Below are 22,385 nucleotides of genomic sequence, written 5' to 3'. Positions count from 1 at the left end.
ATAAGCACACATCGCTGTGTGTGACAGCGAGAGAGCAACAATCCTGAATGTGCAGGGAGCAGGAGCCGGCGTCTGACAGCCTGCGGTAAGCTGTAACCAAGGTAAACATCGGGTAACCAAAGTGGTTACCTGATATTTACCTTCGTTACCAGCCTCCGCAGCTCTCACGCTGCCAGTGCCGGCTCCTGCTCCCTGCACACGCTAAGCTAAGCGGTGTGCGCTGGTAACTAAGGTAAACATCGGGTAACCATACCCGATGTTTACCTTAGTTACCAGTGTCCGCAGCTTCCAGACGCCGGCTCCGTGCAAGCGCAGCGTCGCTTGTACGTTGCTGCTGGCTGGGGGCTGGTCACTGGTCGCTGGTGAGATCTGCCTGTTTGACAGCTCACCAGCGACCATGTAGCGACGCAGCAGCGATCCTGACCAGGTCAGATCGCTGGGGGGATCGCTGCTGCGACGCTAAAGTGTGACGGTACCCTTAAAGGGAATGTCTCTTTATTACGTCAAGATGATGAGTTGTTCCAAAGATAAGTTATCCCCATTACATATATTACTGATCGCTGGGGGCTTGACCATGGGGACCTCCCCAGCGATCCCAAGAATGAGGCTCTGGGACTCTGGGTCTGCAGAGCCATGACTTGAATGGAATGGAGGTGGATATGCTCAATCTACTCCATTCATTGTCCAAAATGACCAAAAAAGAAGGGAACAGAGCATGGCTATTTTTGGCAGTCATGGAGCAAATACAGCCAGGAGTTGTATGCTGTAAGATCGATGTGAGAAACAGGACATCCAGCTATGTACAGGAATTGCACAAACTTTAAAGCTGCAGGAATTAAAGAGGTGGTTCACTACTCCGTAGTAGTGGCCACCTCTATGTAAAACTGGTAGGGGAGGCTTTTTCTAAAAATCTTGATCAGCGAATTCGGCCTCTGAGCGGCGTTATTGCGGTCCGCTCATGCCCATGCAGTGACCTCCCTGGGCTCTGTGACCTCTGGGATCTAGTGATGTCAGGTCAACTGGAAGTTGATGTGACATCGCTGAGCCTAGCTCAAGTCTTCCTGAGTGACTGGGCTATGGGCGGCATTTCACCGCTGGTCCCAGCCCTGCATTGCTCCTGCTTGCGGCGCTCTGCAGTGAAGCAGAGCACATCCGAGATGCTGGGCTGTGATGAACGGGGAAACGCCGCCCAGTGACTCAGGGAGACTGGGGCCGGCTGCGGTGGTGTTAGGTCAACTGGAAGTTAATGTGACATCATCAGATCTCAGAGGTCATGGACCCTGGGAGGGGGGGCGCACTTCCTGGGGATGAGCGGACCACAATAGCGCCGCTCAGAGGCTGATTTCGCTGATCAAGGTAATTAGAAAAAGCCTTCCCTATCAGTTTTACAGGGATGTGGTCACTACTGTAGACTAGGGAACCACCACTTTTAAGGATAATGACTTGTTCCCAAAGTGACCAGTTTAATGTTTTAGCTTCTTGTAACTTCTTTCAAAATTTTGTATAGTAATAAAAATATATATTATTTCTTTTTAATCCATGTCTATTTTTCCTGATTGCAGTTACCGTTGTGATGACTTTGTGGTTAACGACACAAAGTTATGTTTGGTGCAGAAAGTTCGGGAATACTTGCAAAACTTAGAAAAGTAAGTAGAAAAATAAAAAGTAATTTATTTTTCTTGTCTTTAGTTGCATTTATGAGCTAGAATGTGAAATCTCAAGACAAAAGCTGATCATGTAGCTGTTCTCATTGGCTTACGGCTATACTGGATAGAGAGCACTCCTGAGGGCAAGACAAGCCATGTATAGGTTTTCAGCTTCTCCATGAGATCAGTATCTTCATTCATTATAGTAATCCAATATCTTGAAAATAATGAGAAATTTAAGAAATGACATGTCTGAGGAAACCTGAGAAAAGTTAAAGGGAACCTGTCATCAGAAATTTAGCTTGAAACCTAAACGTTTCCCCCTCTGCAGCTCCTGGTCTGCATTCTAGCAAGGTTCCTGTACTTTTTGTGCCCCCTTTGAAACCAAATTAAACACTTTATAAAGTTGTACCTTTTTGTCTGCCATTCTTGTAAATTCTCCATGGGGGTGGGCTCTCTTGCGTCCGTTGCTGTCCCTCCTGCAGATTGACACCGTCCCCCATTGCTCCATTTCATATCTCAGGACGCCGCCCACTGCACCCGAGGTCCCGTGCACGCGAGGACCGCTGGTGACGTGGTCGCAGGCACGAGACTATGGGCAGCGCTGTGATTGCATCGCAAGTGCCTGCCCACAATCTCGTGACCGCGATCTCCCTCTTCTGATGACTGGTTCCCTTTAAGTTACTGAAGTGATATGTACAGCTTTTGCTATAGACTGTAAACGAGCATGATTCTCCCTAAATTGGTAAGCCCCCTTTAACAAACGTGAAAATTGTACTGTTTTGTGATATTCATAAACCCAGCAAAAGAGGTTAGGGCATCATATATGTGAAATCAACCTGCTTAATTTGAATGTCAGCAGAATTTCATACCCCAAACTAGTCATGTGAATGTAGCTCTTTCGAAGACCAGGCCAACAATACCTTTACATGGCCTGTCCATTCTTCTGTTAGAGAAACCACCATTTGAATTGATATGCAAATGGCTGTTGTAGATCTGAAGCCTCTGTCACTCCAGCTCTAGTCTCTTCCCAATGCCGCCACCTCTTACTTGACTAAAGTCACACAGGATAGAAGTGGTTATTCAAGTGGAAGGAGGCGGTTGCTGGGCAGAAATAGAGCTGGAGTGCCAGAAGTTTCCAATCTACTATAGTGCTTTAGTTTAATTTGCATATTGATTTAAACACTGAATTCTCAGTAATGGAGGAATGAACTGGCTATGTAAAGGTATGGAATTAAAAAAAAAAGCGTACGAGGGGGTGAAATTATACTGACAGATTCCATTTAAAGTCTCAAGGATAGCAGTGAGCTGTTCGGGCTCATTCCATGATTCATGAATCTGATTAAGAGGAGACACAGATTAGATTATAGAAGAAAATTTTTGGCAGTGAGGATGATCGAGTGGAACAGGCTCCCACAAGAGGTGGTGAGTGCTCCTTCAATGGAAGCCTTCAAAAAGAGACTGGATAGACATCTGTAGTGGATGACAGAGTGAATCCTGCAATCGCAGGGGGGTGGACTAGATGATCAGAAGGTCCGTTCCATCTCTACCATTCTATATGAAATCTGTATTATGGTGGTAATAATCACGGAAGGATAGTCAATAGTTTTTCTTCTGTGGACCTGTCAGTAATTGTTTCCTCTGTCAGTTCTGCTTTTACAGTAGAAAGGCATAGAAAGAGAAAGTTATCGGATAATCCGTCACTAAATAAGAAAACACTCAAAATAAATGTAAGTATTTGGACTATCCCTCTGACCTTGGTTAATTTTATGATGTCAGTGTTTTTTATGTGCAGAAATGTTTATCGAAGAGATAAAAGGATCCGACTGATAATTAAGTTCCCTTTATATAGTTTTGGCAGAAGTGTAAGTTTTAGAATTCTAGTCTTGTAATGAGAAATATCCAGTAATCTATCACGTGCCATTTTTGGTGACTTTTTCAGAGACATGATTGTAATAAAATCTTCCATAGTGAGCATTACAGAAATAAAATAATGCCAAAATACACAGTACTTGCTAGTAATGATTTACCTACTTTAACTTTCACGGCCCACCTCTCTCCATTAGCTGAAGTTTTCTTTACAGATTGTACTACTGACATGACATCTAAGGCCTCATCACAGGATTGTGCTGCCACCATTTGTGACATAATCACTATGACTTTTTGAAAACCATGCGCCATATTTGTAGCACAGCTGTAGTAGCTATATGATAAATATATCAGTTTTGCCACACTATTCCATTTTTTGACTTACTAAAAAATGCCATGAATATACCTCTTGGAGCTCGCTCACACCACTGATAAAAAGGGTATTGCACTCGGACCAATGTTATACAGTGAAGCAGTGCTGATAAACGTGTATTCTTTCTTCGGCGCTCTATTGGGAGACCCAGACGATTGGGTGTATAGCACTGCCTCCGGAGGCCACACAAAGCAATTACACTAAAAAGTGTAAGGCCCCTCCCCTTCTGGCTATACACCCCCAGTGGGATCACTGGCTCACCAGTTTTCTGCTTTGTGCGAAGGAGGTCAGACATCCACGCATAGCTCCACTATTTGTAGTCAGCAGTAGCTGCTGGCTCTATCGGATGGAAGAAAAGAGGGCCCATATGGGGCCCCCAGCATGCTCCCTTCTCACCCGCGGTGGTGCTTGTAAGGTTGAGGTACCTATTGCTGGTACAGAGGCTGGAGCCCACATGCTGTTTTCCTTCCACATCCCCTGGAGGGCTCTGTGGAAGTGGGATCTTGCCGGCCCCCAAGCCCTGGGGCCGGGCTCCATCCACAGACCCAGAGAACCTGCTGGATTTGGAGCGGGAGTGCCGTTCAGGGACAAGGCCCTGCAACTTTCAGGTACTCTGTGTCCCCGGCAGGCACGGACACTCGCAAGGCTTGCTGAGCGTTATAGTGCGCCGGGGACAGTAGCGCTGTACGCTGGGGTTAGGTCACTGCAGCTTTGCTGAGTGACGTTATATGTTGGGAACTACTGCGCCGACCGCTCCTGGAGCGGCGGCGCAGCTGCGACTTGTGGTGCGCCGGGGACTTGGCGCCGACCGCGCTTTTACGGCGGCGGCGCTTCTAACTTTAGCCCCCGGCTTCTGCGGCCTAGCGCCGCTTCGTTCCCGCCCCCACCCTGTCAATCAGGGTAGGGGAGAGACGCTGCTCAATTGGCAGCGCCGAGGGCTGGAGCTTTATTTACATGCTCCAGCCCTCTCACTAGGCACAAGGGGAAGCAGACTTCCCGCTCTTCGTCGGTGTACGCCCAGGGCCCGCCCCCCCTCTCCACAAGGACGCCGGCAGCCATTACACATGCGATCTGGCTGGGGAAAGGCAGCAGGCTCTGGGAGACCCAGACTAGAGGGATTTCTGGCGACCACACACCGCTCCTAAGCGGGCGGTAAGCTGCACAGTAGTGCTGGCCCCACTAGTGCCTCAGTGATATATTAGTGTACTTTTTTCTGGGTACCATATATATATATATTTATATAGTGCACTGTAAGGTCGCTTCTTGGCTGGACACCCTGTACTGCTCTAAGGAGGCAGCAACATGTCATCCGCAAAACGCAAGGCTGCCAAGGCACGGGCTGTGTACACTGTTTGTACTGCATGTGGGGCTGATCTACCGGCAGGCTCCAAGGATTCACATTGTGTGCAATGTTCAGTCCCAGTGGCACTTCGTCAGCCAGAGCCTATTGTGGTGGTAGCCCAGGCAGAGACGCCTGTGAACCCTGCCCCGGTGACGGGGACAGACTTTGCAGTGTTTGCTGATAAAATGTCTGAGACTATGTCAAAAATCCTGGAGACCTTGCAGGCCAGGCCAGTTCCTCAGACCATGGACACTGCTGTGTCTATGCTCTCCGGTCCCCCTCAGTTGGAACTAATCCGTACTTCAAGGGGGTCTCAAGCATCACAAGCCGAAGTCTCTGACTCAGATGACAGTCCCAGGCAGCCTAAGCGAGCTCGCTGGGAAAGACCCTCGACGTCATCACACTGCTCAGGGTCTCAGCGAGAAGAGTCTCTCTGTGATGAGACTGAGGACGGTGATCAGGATTCTAATCCTGAGGCCCCTCTCAATCTGGATGCCCCTGATGGTGACGCCATGGTTAATGACCTTATATCGGCCATTAATAGACTGTTGGATATTTCTCCCCCAGCCCCTTCTGCAGAGGAGGCAGCTGCACAGCAGGAGAAGTTCCATTTCCTGTATCCCAAGCGTAAATTAAGTGCTTTTTTGGACCACTCTGACTTCAGAGAATCAATCCAGAAGCACGACGCTCATCCAGACAAGCGTTTCTCTAAACGTTCTAAGGATACCCGTTATCCTTTTCCCTCTGAAGTGGCCAAACGCTGGACCCAGTGCCCAAAGGTGGATCCCCCAATTTCCAAGCTTGCGGCTAGATCCATAGTCGCAGTAGAGGATGGCGCTTCACTTAAAGATGCCAACGACAGACAGATGGACCTTTGGTTAAAATCTGTCTATGAAGCTATCGGCGCGTCGTTTGCTCCAGCATTCGCGGCCGTGTGGGCACTACAAGCTATTTCAGCTGGTTTAGCACAGGTGGATGCTATCATGCATCCAGCAGTGCCGCAGGTGGCGTCCCTAACTTCGCAAATGTCTGCGTTTGCGACCTATGCTATCAATGCTGTCCTAGAATCTACGAGCCGTACCTCTATGGCGGCCGCCAATTCTGTGGTTTTGCGCAGAGCCTTATGGTTAAAGGACTGGAAAGCAGATGCTGGTTCCAAAAAATGCTTAACCAGCTTGCCATTATCTAGAGACAGACTGTTTGGTGAGCCATTGGCTGAAATCATAAAACAGTCCAAGGGTAAGGACTCTTCCTTGCCACAGCCCAGAGCAAGTAAACCTCAACAGAAAAAGTGGCAGTCGAGGTTTCGGTCCTTTCGAGGCTCGGGCAAGCCCCAATTCTCCTCGTCCAAAGGGACTCAGAAAGGACAAGGCAGCTCAGATTCCTGGCGGGCTCACTCACGCCCCAGGAAAGCAAATGGAGGAACCGCTTCCAAGGCGGCTACCTCATGACTCTCGGCCTCCTCCCTCCGCATCCTCGGTCGGTGGCAGGCTCTCCCGCTTTTGCGACATTTGGCTGTCACAGGTCAAAGACCGGTGGGTAACAGACATTTTGTCTCGCGGGTACAGAATCGAGTTCAGTTCTCGGCCTCCACTTCGGTTCTTCAGAACCTCCCCACACCCCAACCGAGCAGATGCCCTGCTGCAGGCGGTGGACTCTCTAAGAGCAGAAGGAGTCGTGATCCCTGTCCCCCCTCAGGAAAGGGGGCGAGGATTTTACTCCAATCTCTTTGTGGTTCCAAAAAAGGACGGCTCCTTCCGTCCTGTTCTGGACCTAAAACTGCTCAACAAGCATGTGAACGCCAGGCGGTTCCGGATGGAATCCCTCCGCTCAGTCATTGCCTCAATGTCCCAAGGAGATTTCCTAGCATCAATAGACATCAAAGATGCTTATCTCCACGTGCCGATTGCTACGGAGCACCAACGCTTTCTACGCTTCGTGATAGGAGACGACCATCTTCAGTTCGTGGCTCTGCCATTTGGTCTGGCGACAGCCCCTCGGGTGTTCACCAAGATCATGGCAGCAGTGGTAGCAGTCTTGCACTCTCACGGACACTCTGTGATCCCTTACTTGGACGATCTACTGGTCAAGGCACCCTCTCAGGAGGCATGCCAACTCAGCCTGAATTTTGCACTGGAGACTCTCCAGGCGTTCGGGTGGATCATCAACTTCCCAAAGTCAAATCTGTCACCGACCCAATCACTAACGTATCTTGGCATGGAGTTTCATACTCTCTCAGCGATAGTGAAGCTTCCGCTGGACAAGCAGCGGTCTCTACAGACTGGGGTGCAGGCTCTCCTTCAAAGTCAGTCGCACTCCTTAAGACGCCTCATGCACTTCCTCGGGAAGATGGTGGCGGCAATAGAGGCGGTTCCGTTTGCGCAGTTTCATCTGCGTCCACTTCAATGGGACATTCTCCGCCAATGGGACGGGAAGTCGACATCCCTGGACAGGAAAGTCTCCCTTTCCCAGACGGCCAAGGACTCTCTGCAGTGGTGGCTCCTTTCCACCTCATTATCACAGGGAAGATCCTTCCTACCACCGTCCTGGGCGGTGGTCACGACAGACGCGAGTCTGTCAGGGTGGGGAGCAGTGTTTCTCCACCACAGGGCTCAGGGTACGTGGACTCAGCAGGAGTCCAGCCTTCAGATCAATGTTCTGGAAATCAGAGCAGTGTTTCTTGCCCTACTAGCCTTCCAGCAGTGGCTGGAAGGGAAGCAGATCCGAATTCAATCGGACAACTCCACAGCGGTGGCATACATCAATCACCAAGGGGGGACTCGCAGTCGGCAAGCCTTCCAGGAAGTCCGGCGGATTCTGATGTGGGTGGAAGCCACGGCCTCCACCATATCCGCAGTTCACATCCCCGGCGTAGAAAACTGGGAAGCAGACTTCCTCAGTCGCCAGGGCATGGACGCAGGGGAATGGTCCCTTCACCCGGACGTGTTTCAGGAAATCTGTCGCCGATGGGGAAGGCCGGACGTTGACCTAATGGCGTCCCGGCACAACAACAAGGTCCCAACCTTCATGGCACGGTCTCGCGATCAAAGAGCTCTAGCAGCAGACGCCCTAGTGCAAGATTGGTCGCAGTTCCGGCTCCCTTATGTGTTTCCACCTCTGGCACTCTTGCCCAGAGTGCTACGCAAGATCAGATCCGACTGCAGCCGCGTCATACTCGTCGCTCCAGACTGGCCGAGGAGGGCGTGGTATCCGGATCTGTGGCATCTCACGGTCGGCCAACCGTGGGCACTACCAGACCGACCAGACTTACTGTCCCAAGGGCCGTTTTTCCATCGGAATTCTGCGGCCCTGAACCTGACTGTGTGGCCATTGAGTCCTGGATCCTAGCGTCTTCAGGCTTATCCCAAGGGGTCGTTGCCACCATGAGACAGGCTAGGAAGCCCACGTCTGCTAAGATCTACCACAGAACGTGGAGGATATTCTTATCCTGGTGCTCTGCTCAGGGAGTGTCTCCCTGGCCATTTGCATTACCTACCCTTCTTTCTTTCCTGCAATCTGGGTTAGAAAAAGGTTTGTCGCTCGGCTCCCTTAAAGGACAAGTCTCGGCGCTATCCGTCTTTTTTCAGAAGCGTCTAGCACGACTTTCTAAGGTGCGCACGTTCCTACAGGGGGTTTGCCATATCGTTCCCCCGTACAAGCGGCCGTTAGATCCATGGGATCTGAACAGGGTACTAGTTGCCCTCCAGAAGCCGCCCTTCGAGCCTCTGAAGGAGGTTTCACTTTCTAGACTATCACAGAAAGTGGCTTTTCTGGTAGCGATCACATCTCTTCGGAGAGTGTCTGAGCTAGCAGCGCTGTCTTCCAAGGCTCCCTTCCTGGTCTTCCACCAGGACAAGGTAGTGCTGCGCCCCATTCAGGAGTTTCTCCCGAAGGTGGTATCCTCTTTTCATCTTAATCAGGATATCTCTTTACCTTCGTTTTGCCCTCATGCAGTTCATCGGTATGAGAAGGATTTACATTTGTTAGATCTGGTGAGAGCACTCAGAATCTACATTTACCGCACGGCGCCCCTGCACCGTTCGGATGCACTCTTTGTCCTTGTCGCTGGTAAGCGCAAAGGGTCGCAGGCTTCTAAGGCCACCCTGGCTCGATGGATCAAAGAACCAATTCTTGAAGCCTACCGTTCTGCGGGGCTTCCGGTCCCATCAGGGCTGAAGGCCCATTCTACCAGAGCCGTGGGTGCGTCCTGGGCATTGCGACACCAGGCTACGGCTCAACAGGTGTGCCAGGCAGCTACCTGGTCGAGTCTGCACACTTTCACCAAACATTATCAGGTGCATACCTATGCTTCGGCGGACGCCAGCCTAGGTAGAAGAGTCCTGCAGGCGGCAGTTGCCTCCCCGTAGGGGAGGGCTGTCTTTGCAGCTCTAACATGAGGTATTTCTTAACCCACCCAGGGACAGCTTTTGGACGTCCCAATCGTCTGGGTCTCCCAATAGAGCGCCGAAGAAGAAGGGAATTTTGTTACTTACCGTAAATTCCTTTTCTTCTAGCTCTTATTGGGAGACCCAGCACCCGCCCTGTTGTCCTTCGGGATTTTTGGTTTGTTTGCGGGTACACATGTTGTTCATGTTGAACGGTTTTCAGTTCTCCGATGTTACTCGGAGTGAATTTGTTTAAACCAGTTATTGGCTTTCCTCCTTCTTGCTTTTGCACTAAAACTGGTGAGCCAGTGATCCCACTGGGGGTGTATAGCCAGAAGGGGAGGGGCCTTACACTTTTTAGTGTAATTGCTTTGTGTGGCCTCCGGAGGCAGTGCTATACACCCAATCGTCTGGGTCTCCCAATAAGAGCTAGAAGAAAAGGAATTTACGGTAAGTAACAAAATTCCCTTCTTCTCCTATTAATTCAACGTGAGAAAAAAATAAGTTTGACTCGCCCAATCACGTCTATGGGAGTGAGAAAAAAAATTGGATGCCATTAGGAACCACAGTATGGCATCGGAGTTTCAGATTTTATTTATTTTTTTTTTTTAATTCGATTATTTTTATTAAAACACTTTTTACATACAAATTTAAGCGAAACCCCGTACACACAACACAGAAGGAACCCCCCCTCCCCCATAGCACATTGGAACCAGTATCACCGTGGGCCTCTTCTGGTTCGTACGGTTATATATATATAGATATATATATATATATATATATATAGATATATATATATATATATATATATATATATATATATATATATATATATATATATATATATATAGATATATATATATATATATATATATATATATATATATATATATATATATATATATATATATATATATATATATATATATATATATATCTATCTAGAGAGACAGAGAAATTTTTACAGCATGGAACTAAAAACTTTCAGGCACTCAATACTTCGTGGTATGATTAATAAGCAATGAATATAGTCATGATATGGCATCTAATTATTAAAATCTGCAAATCTGTAACACAGGAAACTTTAAATAGTTCTGTAAATGATTAATAGCTTCTGATTAAAAAAAAATGGATTTCCCAGACTGCACATGGATGAGAAGTTAGAAAAAAAATCGTCCCACTTTTCTGCATGAAAATGTGACCAATTTTTTATTTTTTTTTTTTACTGTCGTGTGACCCTAGCCTAAAAGGAGATTTCACCAGTTAGATAATGTTAAACCGATCACATCATTGAATACACCAGAATAAAACATTAGTTTTTATTTTTCAGTTTCTCATCTCCTTTGCTGAGATATTGACTTGTAAATATTAGGTTATAATTTACGTCTAAGAGGTAGTGCTAGAGTTTTTCCCTATATAATGTTGACCAATCATTAGCAGGCAGCAACATACAAGGGAATAAGAACATAATCCCACAATAGGTTAGAACAGGCCTTCTCCTGTGTGAGACATGTAATACCAGAGAGCCCTTCTCTTACTTGAGATCTGTGTGTGATTTTAAAAAGATCCAGGAGCAGAGATGGTTACACTTTTTGAAATGTTATCTCTCTTGACCGTGTTGAGAGAATATACTAAAAATGTGTTTCTAATGAGACAAATTTCTGATATACCGCCCCTCACACAATTCTGACTGCTGTGAGATGAAAGCTGAATGATGTTAGTAAGCACACACATCTCTGCTCTACTCCTGGCAATCCTTGTGATCACACATAGTCCTGGAATAAGAACAGGATGGTCATTATTGAGATTGGGGTTTGTCTCCCACAGGAGAAAGCTTGCTTTAATCAATTGGATCATGTTTACTTTTCCCCTGTTTGTTGCTGCCAGCTATGATTAGTCAGTTTCATACAGGGGAAGAAGTACATGCCTGCAGAAAAAAATCTCTGGTAACACCACCTTGGACTTGACAGGGATTTCTAACTAACAAAGTTAATTTTTAAGTTGATTCACAAATTTCATTTCGCAGTCCACGTCTGGACCACCATACTTACGAGGTGGTTGGGTTTAGGCGTGGTCCGTCCATGCATCGCTGTCCATACTCAGACTTCGAAACATGAATGTGTGAATACGGTCTAATCATGTTTGCATTGATTGGACAGTGTCAGACTGCAGCGACACTCCCCCAACTGGTGACTCCTAGTTGTCAATTGATTGATAACTTAGAAAGGATAACAGAAGAACCACAGAACACTAAGACAATTTGGCTCATCTTTTTTGGAATACAAGTATTTATAAAAATGGATATGTCAGGGCAGTGAACAGTCCTCTATAAACTGCATAAGTTTACTGTAATAACATTCACATGTGTGTCGTATACATTATACTGTAATATGTATATGTTACCACATTCAATTTCTACTTAATGATTTTCTTTTGTTCACAAGGGAAGTACCTCTGCTATTTGTGCCACTGGTTTACGGAATTTGGGAAATACCTGTTTTATGAATGCAATACTCCAGTCTCTCAGGTAAAGAGAAGTTGTGGAATTGATTTAAATGTCTGCAATTAATTTACATGTCCTATATATATTGGCAGAGGCAAACTCTATAAGATCTGGACGAATCGGTGTGTCTCCGCTTCCAAAACTTTGTATCACTCTAACCCATTTTAAATTGAATCCAGCCCAACGATCAGCTAAATTCCAGAATGTAAACGCTTATGCTGGGAAAAGCAAGTCTTAACTTTTTCGAAGTTGTAATATTACATGAGGAACTAAGGAATACATGCATTTAATGGGTTGCTAAATCTATACTCAAAGTATAATTTACAAAAGACACTTAAGCATGGACCCATATATACTAGCCCAGGGGTCGGGAACCTATGGCTCGCGAGCCAGATATGGCTCTTTTGATGGCCGTATCTGGCTCGCAGACAGGGCTCCTACCTGTCTATGGGAAGGATCAGGGCCGGCGCCAGCACAAGTGAGAGCAATGATGAGAGAGTGAGCGGCGCGCTCTCTCTTATCATTCTCCCCGCTGTGACTGTCGGTGTTCTTCTGACAGCTCTGCAGCGAGCGCGGTGACGTCATCACTGCGCGCCTGCTGAGAGGTCAGAGCGAGCGACAGCAATGGACGACGCGCCGAGGAGACCGGATCAGCGGGGGAACGAGTGAGCCGCCCCTCTACTGACACTGGGCTCCCCTGACTCACAGGCCGGCCACTACACAGCGGCACTAGTACACATAGGGGCCCGGCAGCCGCTCTGCGTCTATGTGTAGTGCTGCTGTGTAGTGGCCGACCTGTGAGTCAGGGGAGCCCAGTGTCAGTAGAGGGGCCCCTGACCTGGAGAAGCCACCAGCCATGTCTGAGCTGCAGGAGTGCTAGTCCTGACCTGCACAGCAGACGGAATCTCCATCCTGCAGGACCTGCGATGACGTCACGCCCATGTGACTGTGTGGGAGGAGACACAGGATGCCGGCAGAAAGCAAGAGAACTGAATCCTGAAGGAGATTTGGACACATGACTGGTAATAAGAAAAGAGGGGACATGAGGGTGAGGGGGGCTGCAGGGTGAGTGACATATGAGGGCTGCAGACTGACAGAAGGATGTGAAGGGGTGCAGAGTGTTTGAGAGGGGTAAGTTGGGGTACAGACAGGGTGAGATATGTGAGCAGGGTGTGTGAGATATGGGGGTGTATTGTGTGTGATATGGGGGGTGCAGGCTGTATGGGAAGCAGGGTATGTGACATATGGGGGTGTAGTGTGTGAGATCTGGGGGGTGCAGGCTGTATGGGAAGCAGTGTGTGTGTGGGATATGGGGGGTGCAGGCCGTATGGGGAGCAGTGTGTGTGTGTGTGTGTGTGATATGGGGGGTGCAGGCTGTATGGGAAGCAGGGTATGTGACATATGGGGGTGTAGTGTGTGAGATCTGGGGGGTGCAGGCTGTATGGGAAGCAGGTTGTGTGTGGGGTATGGGGAGCAGTGTGTGTGTGTGTGTGTGATGTGGGGGGTGCAGGCTGTATGGGAAGCAGGGTATGTGACATATGGGGGTGTAGTGTGTGGGATATGGGGGGTGCAGGCCGTATGGGGAGCAGTGTGTGTGTGTGTGTGTGTGTGTGTGTGTGTGTGTGTGTGATATGGGGGGTGCAGGCTGTATGGGAAGCAGGGTGTGAGAGATATGGGGGTGTAGGCTGTATGGGAAGCAGGGTGTGTGAGATATGGGGGTGTAGTGTGTGTGATATGGGGGTGCAGGCTGTATGGGGAGCAGGGTATGCGACATATGGGGGTGTAGTGTGTGGGATATGGGGGGTGCAGGCTGTATGGGGAGCAGTGTGTGTGTGTGATATGGGGGGTGCAGGCTGTATGGGGAGCAGTGTGTGTGTGTGATATGGGGGGGTGCAGGCTGTATGGGAAGCAGGGTATGTGACATATGGGGGTGTAGTGTGTGAGATCTGGGGGGTGCAGGCTGTATGGGAAGCAGTGTGTGTGTGTGTGGGATATGGGGGGTGCAGGCTGTATGGGGAGCAGTGTGTGTGTGTGTGTGGGATATGGGGGGTGCAGGCTGTATGGGGAGCAGTGTGTGTGTGTGTGTGTGGGATATGGGGGGTGCAGGCTGTATGGGGAGCAGTGTGTGTGTGTGATATGGGGGGTGCAGGCTGTATGGGAAGCAGGGTGTCTGGGCCACTGACCGATACAATTGCTCCAGCGGTCACTTAGTACACAAAGGAGTGTTCCTCTCTGCTGCACTAAGCCACCGCTGGACCTAAACAATAATTCGCTGTAAAATAATAAAATAGATAATTGACATAACTGACAATGCGTTGTGTGACATGTCCAATATTCCAGCTTCTTTCTTCTGCGAATGCCTCAAAGCTGGCATTCTCTCAACATCAGGTGGGAAGAATGCCAGCTTCCAGTCATGCGCAGGAAAAAGAAGAAGCCAGACTGCTGGCCTGATGTCATGCATCGCAAGTTCACAATGTAAGTTATTTATTTGATTTTTTTACTGCTAATTACCATTGTTTCAGTCCAGTTGTGGCTTTATACAGCAGGGAGGAGCATTCCTTGCTGTACTAAGTGAACATTGGAGCGATTGATCTGTCAATGGCCCTTTAAACATATTGTACGGCTCTCGCAGAATTATATTTCAAAATATGTGGCGTTTACGGCTCTCTTAGCCAAAAAGGTTCCTGACCCCTGTACTAGCCTATAGCATCATAAAAAGGCAACACGTATCCAAAGTATGAAGTGTAAATCGGAAAAAGGGAGATAAAAACTACATTGTTGTTAAGAAATCTAAAATAAAATACACAAATTATTAGTATAGAGACAACACAAGAATACAGATAAACAGGATGGTAAACAAAAACTGGACAAGAATGTACACTCTGCAATTTCAATGACTGCCACAAGATGGCAGCATATAATCACATGTCCCCAAAAAAAAAAAAAAAATCATAAATTTCTCTGACGCCTCATTGGGGGACACAGGACCATGGGTGTTATGCTGCCTATCCATAGGAGCACACTAAGTAGATGCAAAAGACATTAGCTCCTCTTCTGCAGTATACACTCCCTGGCCGGGCCAGGCAACCTCAGTTTTAGCTTAGTGTCTGAAGGAGGCACTTCCTTTCAAGGTTTTGTTATTTTTTGAGGGCGACGGTTTCCTTTAGGGAACGATCTCCCAATACCATCAACGGGCGGGAACGCGGAGTGTCGCCTCCACGTACCCCCTCCTGCGACGCTGGATCCTGGGCTGCCTTTTACTGGACGACGGGTCCCACAGACACCGATTTTCCAGAGCCCAGGGCAGAGGCACAATTCCTCAGCTCCTTTTTGCAGGCTCTGAGTTGATACATTGCACCTGTGTGGCCGGACACAGCAAGCTGACTCTGCTATTCCACTGCCTGGACTGAGGCAGTGGTAAGGTGAGATCCCCCCTGACTGGTTTCCCAGACAAAGGGAGAAAGACGGTGCAGGGAAGGCTCCCAGGACTACTGAATTTACAGTCTTTATTCCCACCATAGCTGCATGCTGGCTGGAGGAGGGGAAAGTCCCTTGCTGAATGCAGGGAATCCTGCAGAGATAATCTACCAGTGGCAGGGGGAGGGCCCCAGGGCTCATGAACTCAGTGTTTATTCCCTCTAGCTGCGTGCTGGCTGGAGGAGGGGAGTCCCTTGCTGATTGCAGGGAATCCTGGAGACGAGCTGTGTGCTGACTGGAGGGAGGGGGAGAAAAACTGTCACAGAAGCTCCCTTCCCGCCGTTTTTTTACTACCGACAGCACGGGGGCACACTGACTTCTTCTTAGCGCTCTTTTAGCGCTAAGCCCCCCCCCAACCCCCTTCCCCCCGGAAAGCGCGCGAAGATCTCCACAGAGCGGGCTTACTCCTTCCTGGTGACGCAGGGCCATCGGCTGATTCTGGTGTGCAGATCATTGCTCCCCTTCCTGGCATACTCCTATTAGGAACATGCAGAATTCTAAGGGTACTAGGAGTGCTAAGGCTCACATAGTCTATTATTCAGCCTGCACTGCCTGCCACGCTGACCTACCACGTAAACACAGCTCTTATCTCTGTGAGTCCTGTGCCCCTATAGCCCCCCAAGACCCCCCCCCCCCCCCCCGCCACCACCGCCGCAACCGTCAGCCCAGAGCCTAGGTTTCTGTCCCAATCCATGGAAAAACTGTCACAGAACCTGGTGCTGGCTATGCAATGTCGTCCTCCACACCCTTCTTTGCCTCTGGACGGAACGCAGCCTGAGGATACCCCTATGGAGGGTCTTTCTGAGGTAATCCGAGCCCATGCTTCACCGGTTGCTGGGATCAGAAAAAGAGCACACGGCCGGGTGTCTCCAGCACTCTCTCGGGAGCACACAGGGCAGGCTCTCCCACACGCTCCACGGCTTCTGAAGAGCCGGAGGAGGGAGAATGCTGTTTGTACCAGGATGATTCCTTGGTTTCACCCTCCCCAGATGATCAAACTGCAATAGACTCCCTTATAGCAGCAATCAACCAAACTCTGCATGTGGAGGATCCCCCATCCACTACCACTGACCATGCGGTCTCCTTTTAAGAGGGCAAAGAAACCCCAAAAGGTTTTCGCTCATCACCCAGAGTTTCAGGATATCCTCACAAAGCAAAGGGAGAAGCCTGACAGGCGCTTCGGTAACCGTAAACTTATGGAGTCCCGATACCATTTTGCCTCACCTGCCCCTAAGGGCTGGGCCGATCCGCCCTCTGTCGACCCCCCCCCCCCCCCCCCGGTCTCCCGCCTTGCCACAAAGACGCTCCTGTCTTTACCCGATGGTTCTTCCATCAAGGACCCGACAGACAGACAGGTGGAGCACCACGCCCGCTCTGCCTTTGAGGCTGCGGGTTCCTCCCTCTCGCTCTCCTTTGCCTCTGTGTGGGTCGCAAAGGCGATCTCGGTCTGGGCAGAATCCCTTAACACTTCGCTTGAGGAATCCCAGTTCCCTCATACCGTCACAGAGGTAACAGCTCAAATTGCCGCTGCGGCGGAGTACCTCATGCAGGCCTCCATTGACGCTGCTACCTGCGCAGTTTTTGCCGCCTCAAATACCATAGCCATCTGTAGAGCTCTCTGGTTCCGACAATGGCGAGCGGACTCTGCCTCCAAGAAGTCTCTCACGGGCCTTCCCTTTTTTCCAGACCGATTTGTTTGGCGAACGTCTGGACAAGCTCATTTCTGACGCCACGGGAGGAAAGAGTACCTCCCTCCCCCAGCTGAAGTCCAGGACGACCTTCACCAGACGTCCACAGTCCTCGTTCCGCTCCTTTCGGAACTCATTTGGTTGGTCGACATCCCGCTCTGCCCCCGCCGCTAGCCGCAGACTACACAGGGACCGACCTTCTCAGCTCTCACCGAAACCCACTTCGTCATGGCAGCCTAGACCGAAACAGTCCAGGACTAGGGAGACTCGTCTACGACGTTTTCCCCCCCTCATGACTCCTTCGGCTCCCCGGAAGACACACTCATTGTAGGAGGTCGACTGCGGCTCTTTCAACACATCTGGGCTGCCGCCTCAGACGACAAATGGGTGCGAGACCTTGTGTCTTTCGGTTACCACATAGAATTTCGGACCCGACCCCCGAGTCGGTTCTTTCTCTCAAACCCCCCAAAGACTCGAAAACGACACGAAGCTTTTTTCTCAGCAATCCACTCGCTCCAAACAGCAGGAGTGATAATACCTGTCCCGGACGACGAGAAGTTCAGGGGTTTTTATTCCAACCTCTTTGTGGTCTCCAAAAAGGATGGGTCAGTTTGACCCATCCTGGACCTCAAACACCTGAACAAACATGTGAACGTACGGAGATTCAGAATGAAGTCCCTAAGGTCCATTATTGCATCCATGGTCGAAGGGGAATTCCTCGCCTCCATAGATATCAAGGACGCGTACCTGCACATACCCATCGCCCCAGATCACCAAAAGTTCCTCCGCTTCGCAGTTTAGGACTCCCATTTTCAATTCATAGCCCTACCCTTCGGCCTTGCCACCGCACCAAGGGTCTTCACCAAAGTCATGGTGGCCGCCATGAGCGTCCTTCACGCCAGGGGAGTAGTCGTTCTCCCTTACTTGGACGACCTCCTCATCAAGGCCCCCTCCTTCCGCGACTGCTCAACCAGCGTACAGATCACTGTGGACACCCTATCCCGCTTAGGGCGGCTAGTGAATCTAGACAAATCATCCCCGGTCCCATCACGATCCATCACCTTCCTGGGCATATCCCTGGACACCCGTCGGGGCTTGATCCTTTTCCCTCAGGACAAGGCGATCGCTCTTCGACAAGTGGTACGCTGCCTTCTACGTCCTCCGTCTCACTCCATTCGATTCAGCATGAAGGTGCTCGGCAGGATGGTGGCGGCTATGGAGGCAGTACCCTTTGCTCAACTGCTCCTCCTCCCACTGCAGCTAGCCCTTCTAGCGGCCTGGGACAAGAGCCCCTTCTCCCTGGACAAACATCTTCACCTGACGCCTTCAGTCAGGTATGTACTCCGCTGGTGGCTTCGGTCCTCATCCCTATCGAAGGGGAGATCCTTTCTCCCAGGGAACTGGCTGGTCCTGACCACGGACGCTAGCCTCCTAGGCTGGGGAGCAGTGTACCGGCACCACACTGCTCAAGGACGTTGGACGCCCCAGGAGTCTTCCCTACCCATAAACATCCTGGAAATCCGTGCGATCTTCTTCGCGCTCAGGGCGTTCTGCCCTCTGCTAGCGGGTCATCAGATTCAAGTCCAATCGGACAATGCGACAGTTGTAGCCTATATCAATCGGCAGGGGGGCACCCGCAGCAAAGCGGCTTATCTCGAAGCCCACAAGATCCTCAGCTGGGCCGAATCGACGGGGTCAGTGATATCAGCGGTACACATACCGGGGGTAGAGAACTGGGCAGCAGACTTTCTAAGTCGCCAAGGCCTGGCCGCCGGAGAATGGTCTCTCCACCCAGATGTGTTTCTACACATCTGCACTCACTGGGGCACACCAGACGTGGATCTAATGGCCTCAAGGTTGAACGCAAAGGTACCCGCGTTCATAGCCAGGTCACGCGACCCGCAGTCCATCGGCGCGGATGCTCTAGTCTGCTCCTGGCACCACTTCCGCCTGCCTTACATATTTCCACCTCTACCCCTGCTGCCGCGGGTAATCAGGAAGATCAAGGCAGAGGGAGTCCCGGTGATACTGATAGCACCGGACTGGCCCAGGCGCGCCTGCTACGCCGAATTAGTACAAATGCTCGCAGACGTACCGTGGTGCCTTCCAGACATCCCAGACTTGCTGACCCAAGGGCCCATTTCCCATCAGAACTCCAGAGCCCTGAAGCTGACGGCATGGCCATTGAGACCTGGGATTTAACAAGAGCGGGATTCTCCCCCGCGGTTATCTCCACCATGATCAGCGCCCGAAAGCCTGCTTCATTCCGCATTTACCACCGTACGTGGAAAATCTTCCTTTCATGGTGCAGGGAAACTAATGTCCAGCCTATGCCTCTGGCCATCCCCAGAATTCTCGACTTTCTGCAGTCTGGCTTGCAAGCGGGGTTGGCTCTCAGTTCCCTTTTTAAGGGCAGGTCTCAGCGCTCTCAATCTTCTTCCAATGCCGCCTGGCTCAAAAACCGCAAGTCAAGACCTTCCTCCAGGGCTTTTCCCATCTAGTTCCCCCGTACAAACGGCCGCTGGACCCATGGAACCTCAATCTCGTTCTGGACGGTCTCCAGAGGTCCTCCTTTGAACCTCTCAAGGAATCCTCCCTTGATCTTCTGTCCTGTAAGGTAACATTCCTCGTGGCAATTACGTCCATCAGACGGGTTTCGGAGCTGGCAGCACTCTCTTGCCGCAAGCCTTTTCTGATCTTTCACCAGGACAAGTTGGTTCTGCGCCCCCTGCCGGATTTTCTTCCAAAGGTTCCTACCCCGTTTCATTTGAACGAGGACATTGTTCTGCCTTCCTTTTGTCCACACCCAGTTCATAGGGTGGAAAGGTTTCTGCATTCGTTAGACCTCGTCAGAGCTCTCAGATATTACATATCCAGGACAGCCCCCTTTAGGAAAACGGACTCTTTGTTCGTCATTCCCGAGGGGCCTAAGAAGGGACAGGCAGCTTCAAAGGCGACTCTGGCTCGCTGGATTCGCTCTGCGATCCAGGAAGTCTACCGCTTGCAACTCAAGCCCATTCCTAGTGAGCTGCGGGCTCATTCCACGCGAGCAGTTGGCGCTTCGTGGGCCATTCGGCATCAGGCTTCAGTGGAACAGGTGTGTAAGGCTGCGACCTGGTCTAGCCTACATATTTTTTCAAAGCATTGCAGAGTCCATACCCAGGTTTCAGCTGAGGCAAATCTGGGTTCTGCAAACGGCAGTTGAGCACCGCTCTCAGTAGGCGCTCCAGGCTGTCTGGGACTGGTTCCTCGTCCTTGGGTTGTGTTGTCTTTCTTTTAAATTTCCCACTCATGAACTGCTTTAGGACGTCCCATGGTCCTTTGTCCCCCAATGAGGCGTCAGAGAAAAACGGATTTTTGTATACTCACCGTAAAATCGTTTTCTCTTAGCCATCATTGGACACAGCACCCACCCTGTTGCCCTGTTGGGCCTTGGTTCTCTCAGTACCTTATTTGGTTATGACTTTTTTTTTTTTTTTCTCATGTTCCTCCGTTGAGATAAGTTCTTACTATTTCTTTATCGTTCCTTTGGGAGACCCAGACCATGGGTGTTTAGCTTCTGCCTCCGGAGGACACACAAAGTACTACACTTAAAAGTGTAGCTCCTCCCTCTGAGCTTATACACCCCCTGGTAGCTAGTCCTAGCCAGTTTATCGCTTTGTGTTCAGGAGGTCATACATCCACACATGCATTCTCATCTGATTGTTTGACTTTTGGAAAGAGTTTGAAGAAAAGCGGGTCCATGTCTGGACTCCCGGCATGTCCCTTCTCACCCCACTGTGTCGGCGGTGTTGTTAAGGTTGATTTACAAGGCTGAAGCCTTACATGCCGCGCTCCTTCAGCATCCCTTCTGGGCTCTGGCTTGAAGTGGGAGCCAGCACGGTCTCCATGCCTGGCAGGAGTCCGGTCTCCATCCACAGCCCCTTGAGGATTCTGTTGGACCGGAGCACTCATCCCCAGGGACATGGCCCTGCGTCTCAGCAGCTAAGTACCTGAGACGTTTATGTTGGGGGTCCCGGTTCTTTATTGTAAGGGGAGAGTATGCTGTATGTGATTGTTTTTAACTTTTCCGGCGGGTTCTCCAGCTTTTGCCTGAGAACCGCGCCGACGGTGCCTGCTTGTCGGCCTCGCCGCTTAAATTTAGGCCCCGGCTTCGCCGGAGGCCTAGTTTCGTTTTCCTGCCCTCGCATGTCACTCATGCAGAGGGACAGGTTCGGCTCCTCCCGGCGGCCGTTCTACACAGGGGAGGGACACTCCCCACTGCTGGGGCGTCCCTCCTTCCCGGCAGGTCTCTATAGCCCTCCAGTTCCCGCTCTTTTATAGGAACGCCCCTAGTCCCGCCCCCTCCATTTCTCAGGCAGAGTTCACTCTGCTCTGGGACATCCTGAATTCTGCATCTCTGCTGAGGTGCTGCGCTCTGGGGGAGCGGGCTTCGGGATCTGGAGGGCACATAACACCGCGCTCAGCGGTCTGGTAAGCCACAGCCGGTCTCCGGTTGTGGACCTCTGTATATTCTCCCTGGGGTTCATTCTCTGCAAAGCCCACTCCAGCAGCATGTCTCACACAAGGAGCAAGGCTCCAAAGCTTTATTCTGCATGCACTGCATGTAAGCTCCTGCTGCCTGAGCTGAGCATTTATCCACACTGTGATGGTTGCTCTAACTTGGCGGTGCCACAGCCTGGAGTTTCACCCCCAGTGGTCTCTCAGGCTGCTGCTGCACCTGTGATTGAACCCCCGGCCTGAGTAGAGTCCTTTTTTACGTCCATATCCCAGTCATTTGCTGAGTCCATGGGACTTTTGTCCAGGACTTTGATGAATATGCATCAGACCCCCTCTCAGGGTGCCTCTAATACTCTTGACAGAGGACTCCTATGTATCCCATCGATTTCTCTGAGGGTGACTCAGATCTTAGTGATTTGATTGCTTCTATTAATTCTGTGCTGGATCTCAATCCGCCAGTATCAGAGGAGCAACTCTCTTTGGCAGAAAAACATCAGTTTACCTCGCCTAAGAGAGTGAAGAGTGTGTTCTTTAACCACTCTAGTTTTCAGACCGCTGTGACCAAACCCAGGGCCTGCCCTGACAAACGCTTTCCAAAGCGT

General features: G+C 50.3%; 1 protein-coding gene across 1 annotated transcript in view; it reads left to right on the top strand.

Moving 5' to 3' along the window:
* USP3 (ubiquitin specific peptidase 3) overlaps positions 1-22,385 on the top strand; it is a 111,341-nt gene that overhangs the window by 14,271 nt on the left and 74,685 nt on the right. The window contains exons 4-6 of the mRNA XM_075342656.1: positions 1,563-1,646; positions 3,295-3,376; positions 12,060-12,142. Coding sequence (XP_075198771.1) covers positions 1,563-1,646; positions 3,295-3,376; positions 12,060-12,142 — 249 coding nt within the window. The remainder of the gene's footprint in view (positions 1-1,562; positions 1,647-3,294; positions 3,377-12,059; positions 12,143-22,385) is intronic.

The sequence above is a fragment of the Anomaloglossus baeobatrachus genome, chromosome 4 (genome assembly GCF_048569485.1).
Source record: "Anomaloglossus baeobatrachus isolate aAnoBae1 chromosome 4, aAnoBae1.hap1, whole genome shotgun sequence".
Lineage (NCBI taxonomy): Eukaryota > Metazoa > Chordata > Amphibia > Anura > Aromobatidae > Anomaloglossus > Anomaloglossus baeobatrachus.
Note: the sequence above shows the minus strand (reverse complement) of the source record. Positions and strands in the feature narration are given on the sequence as shown.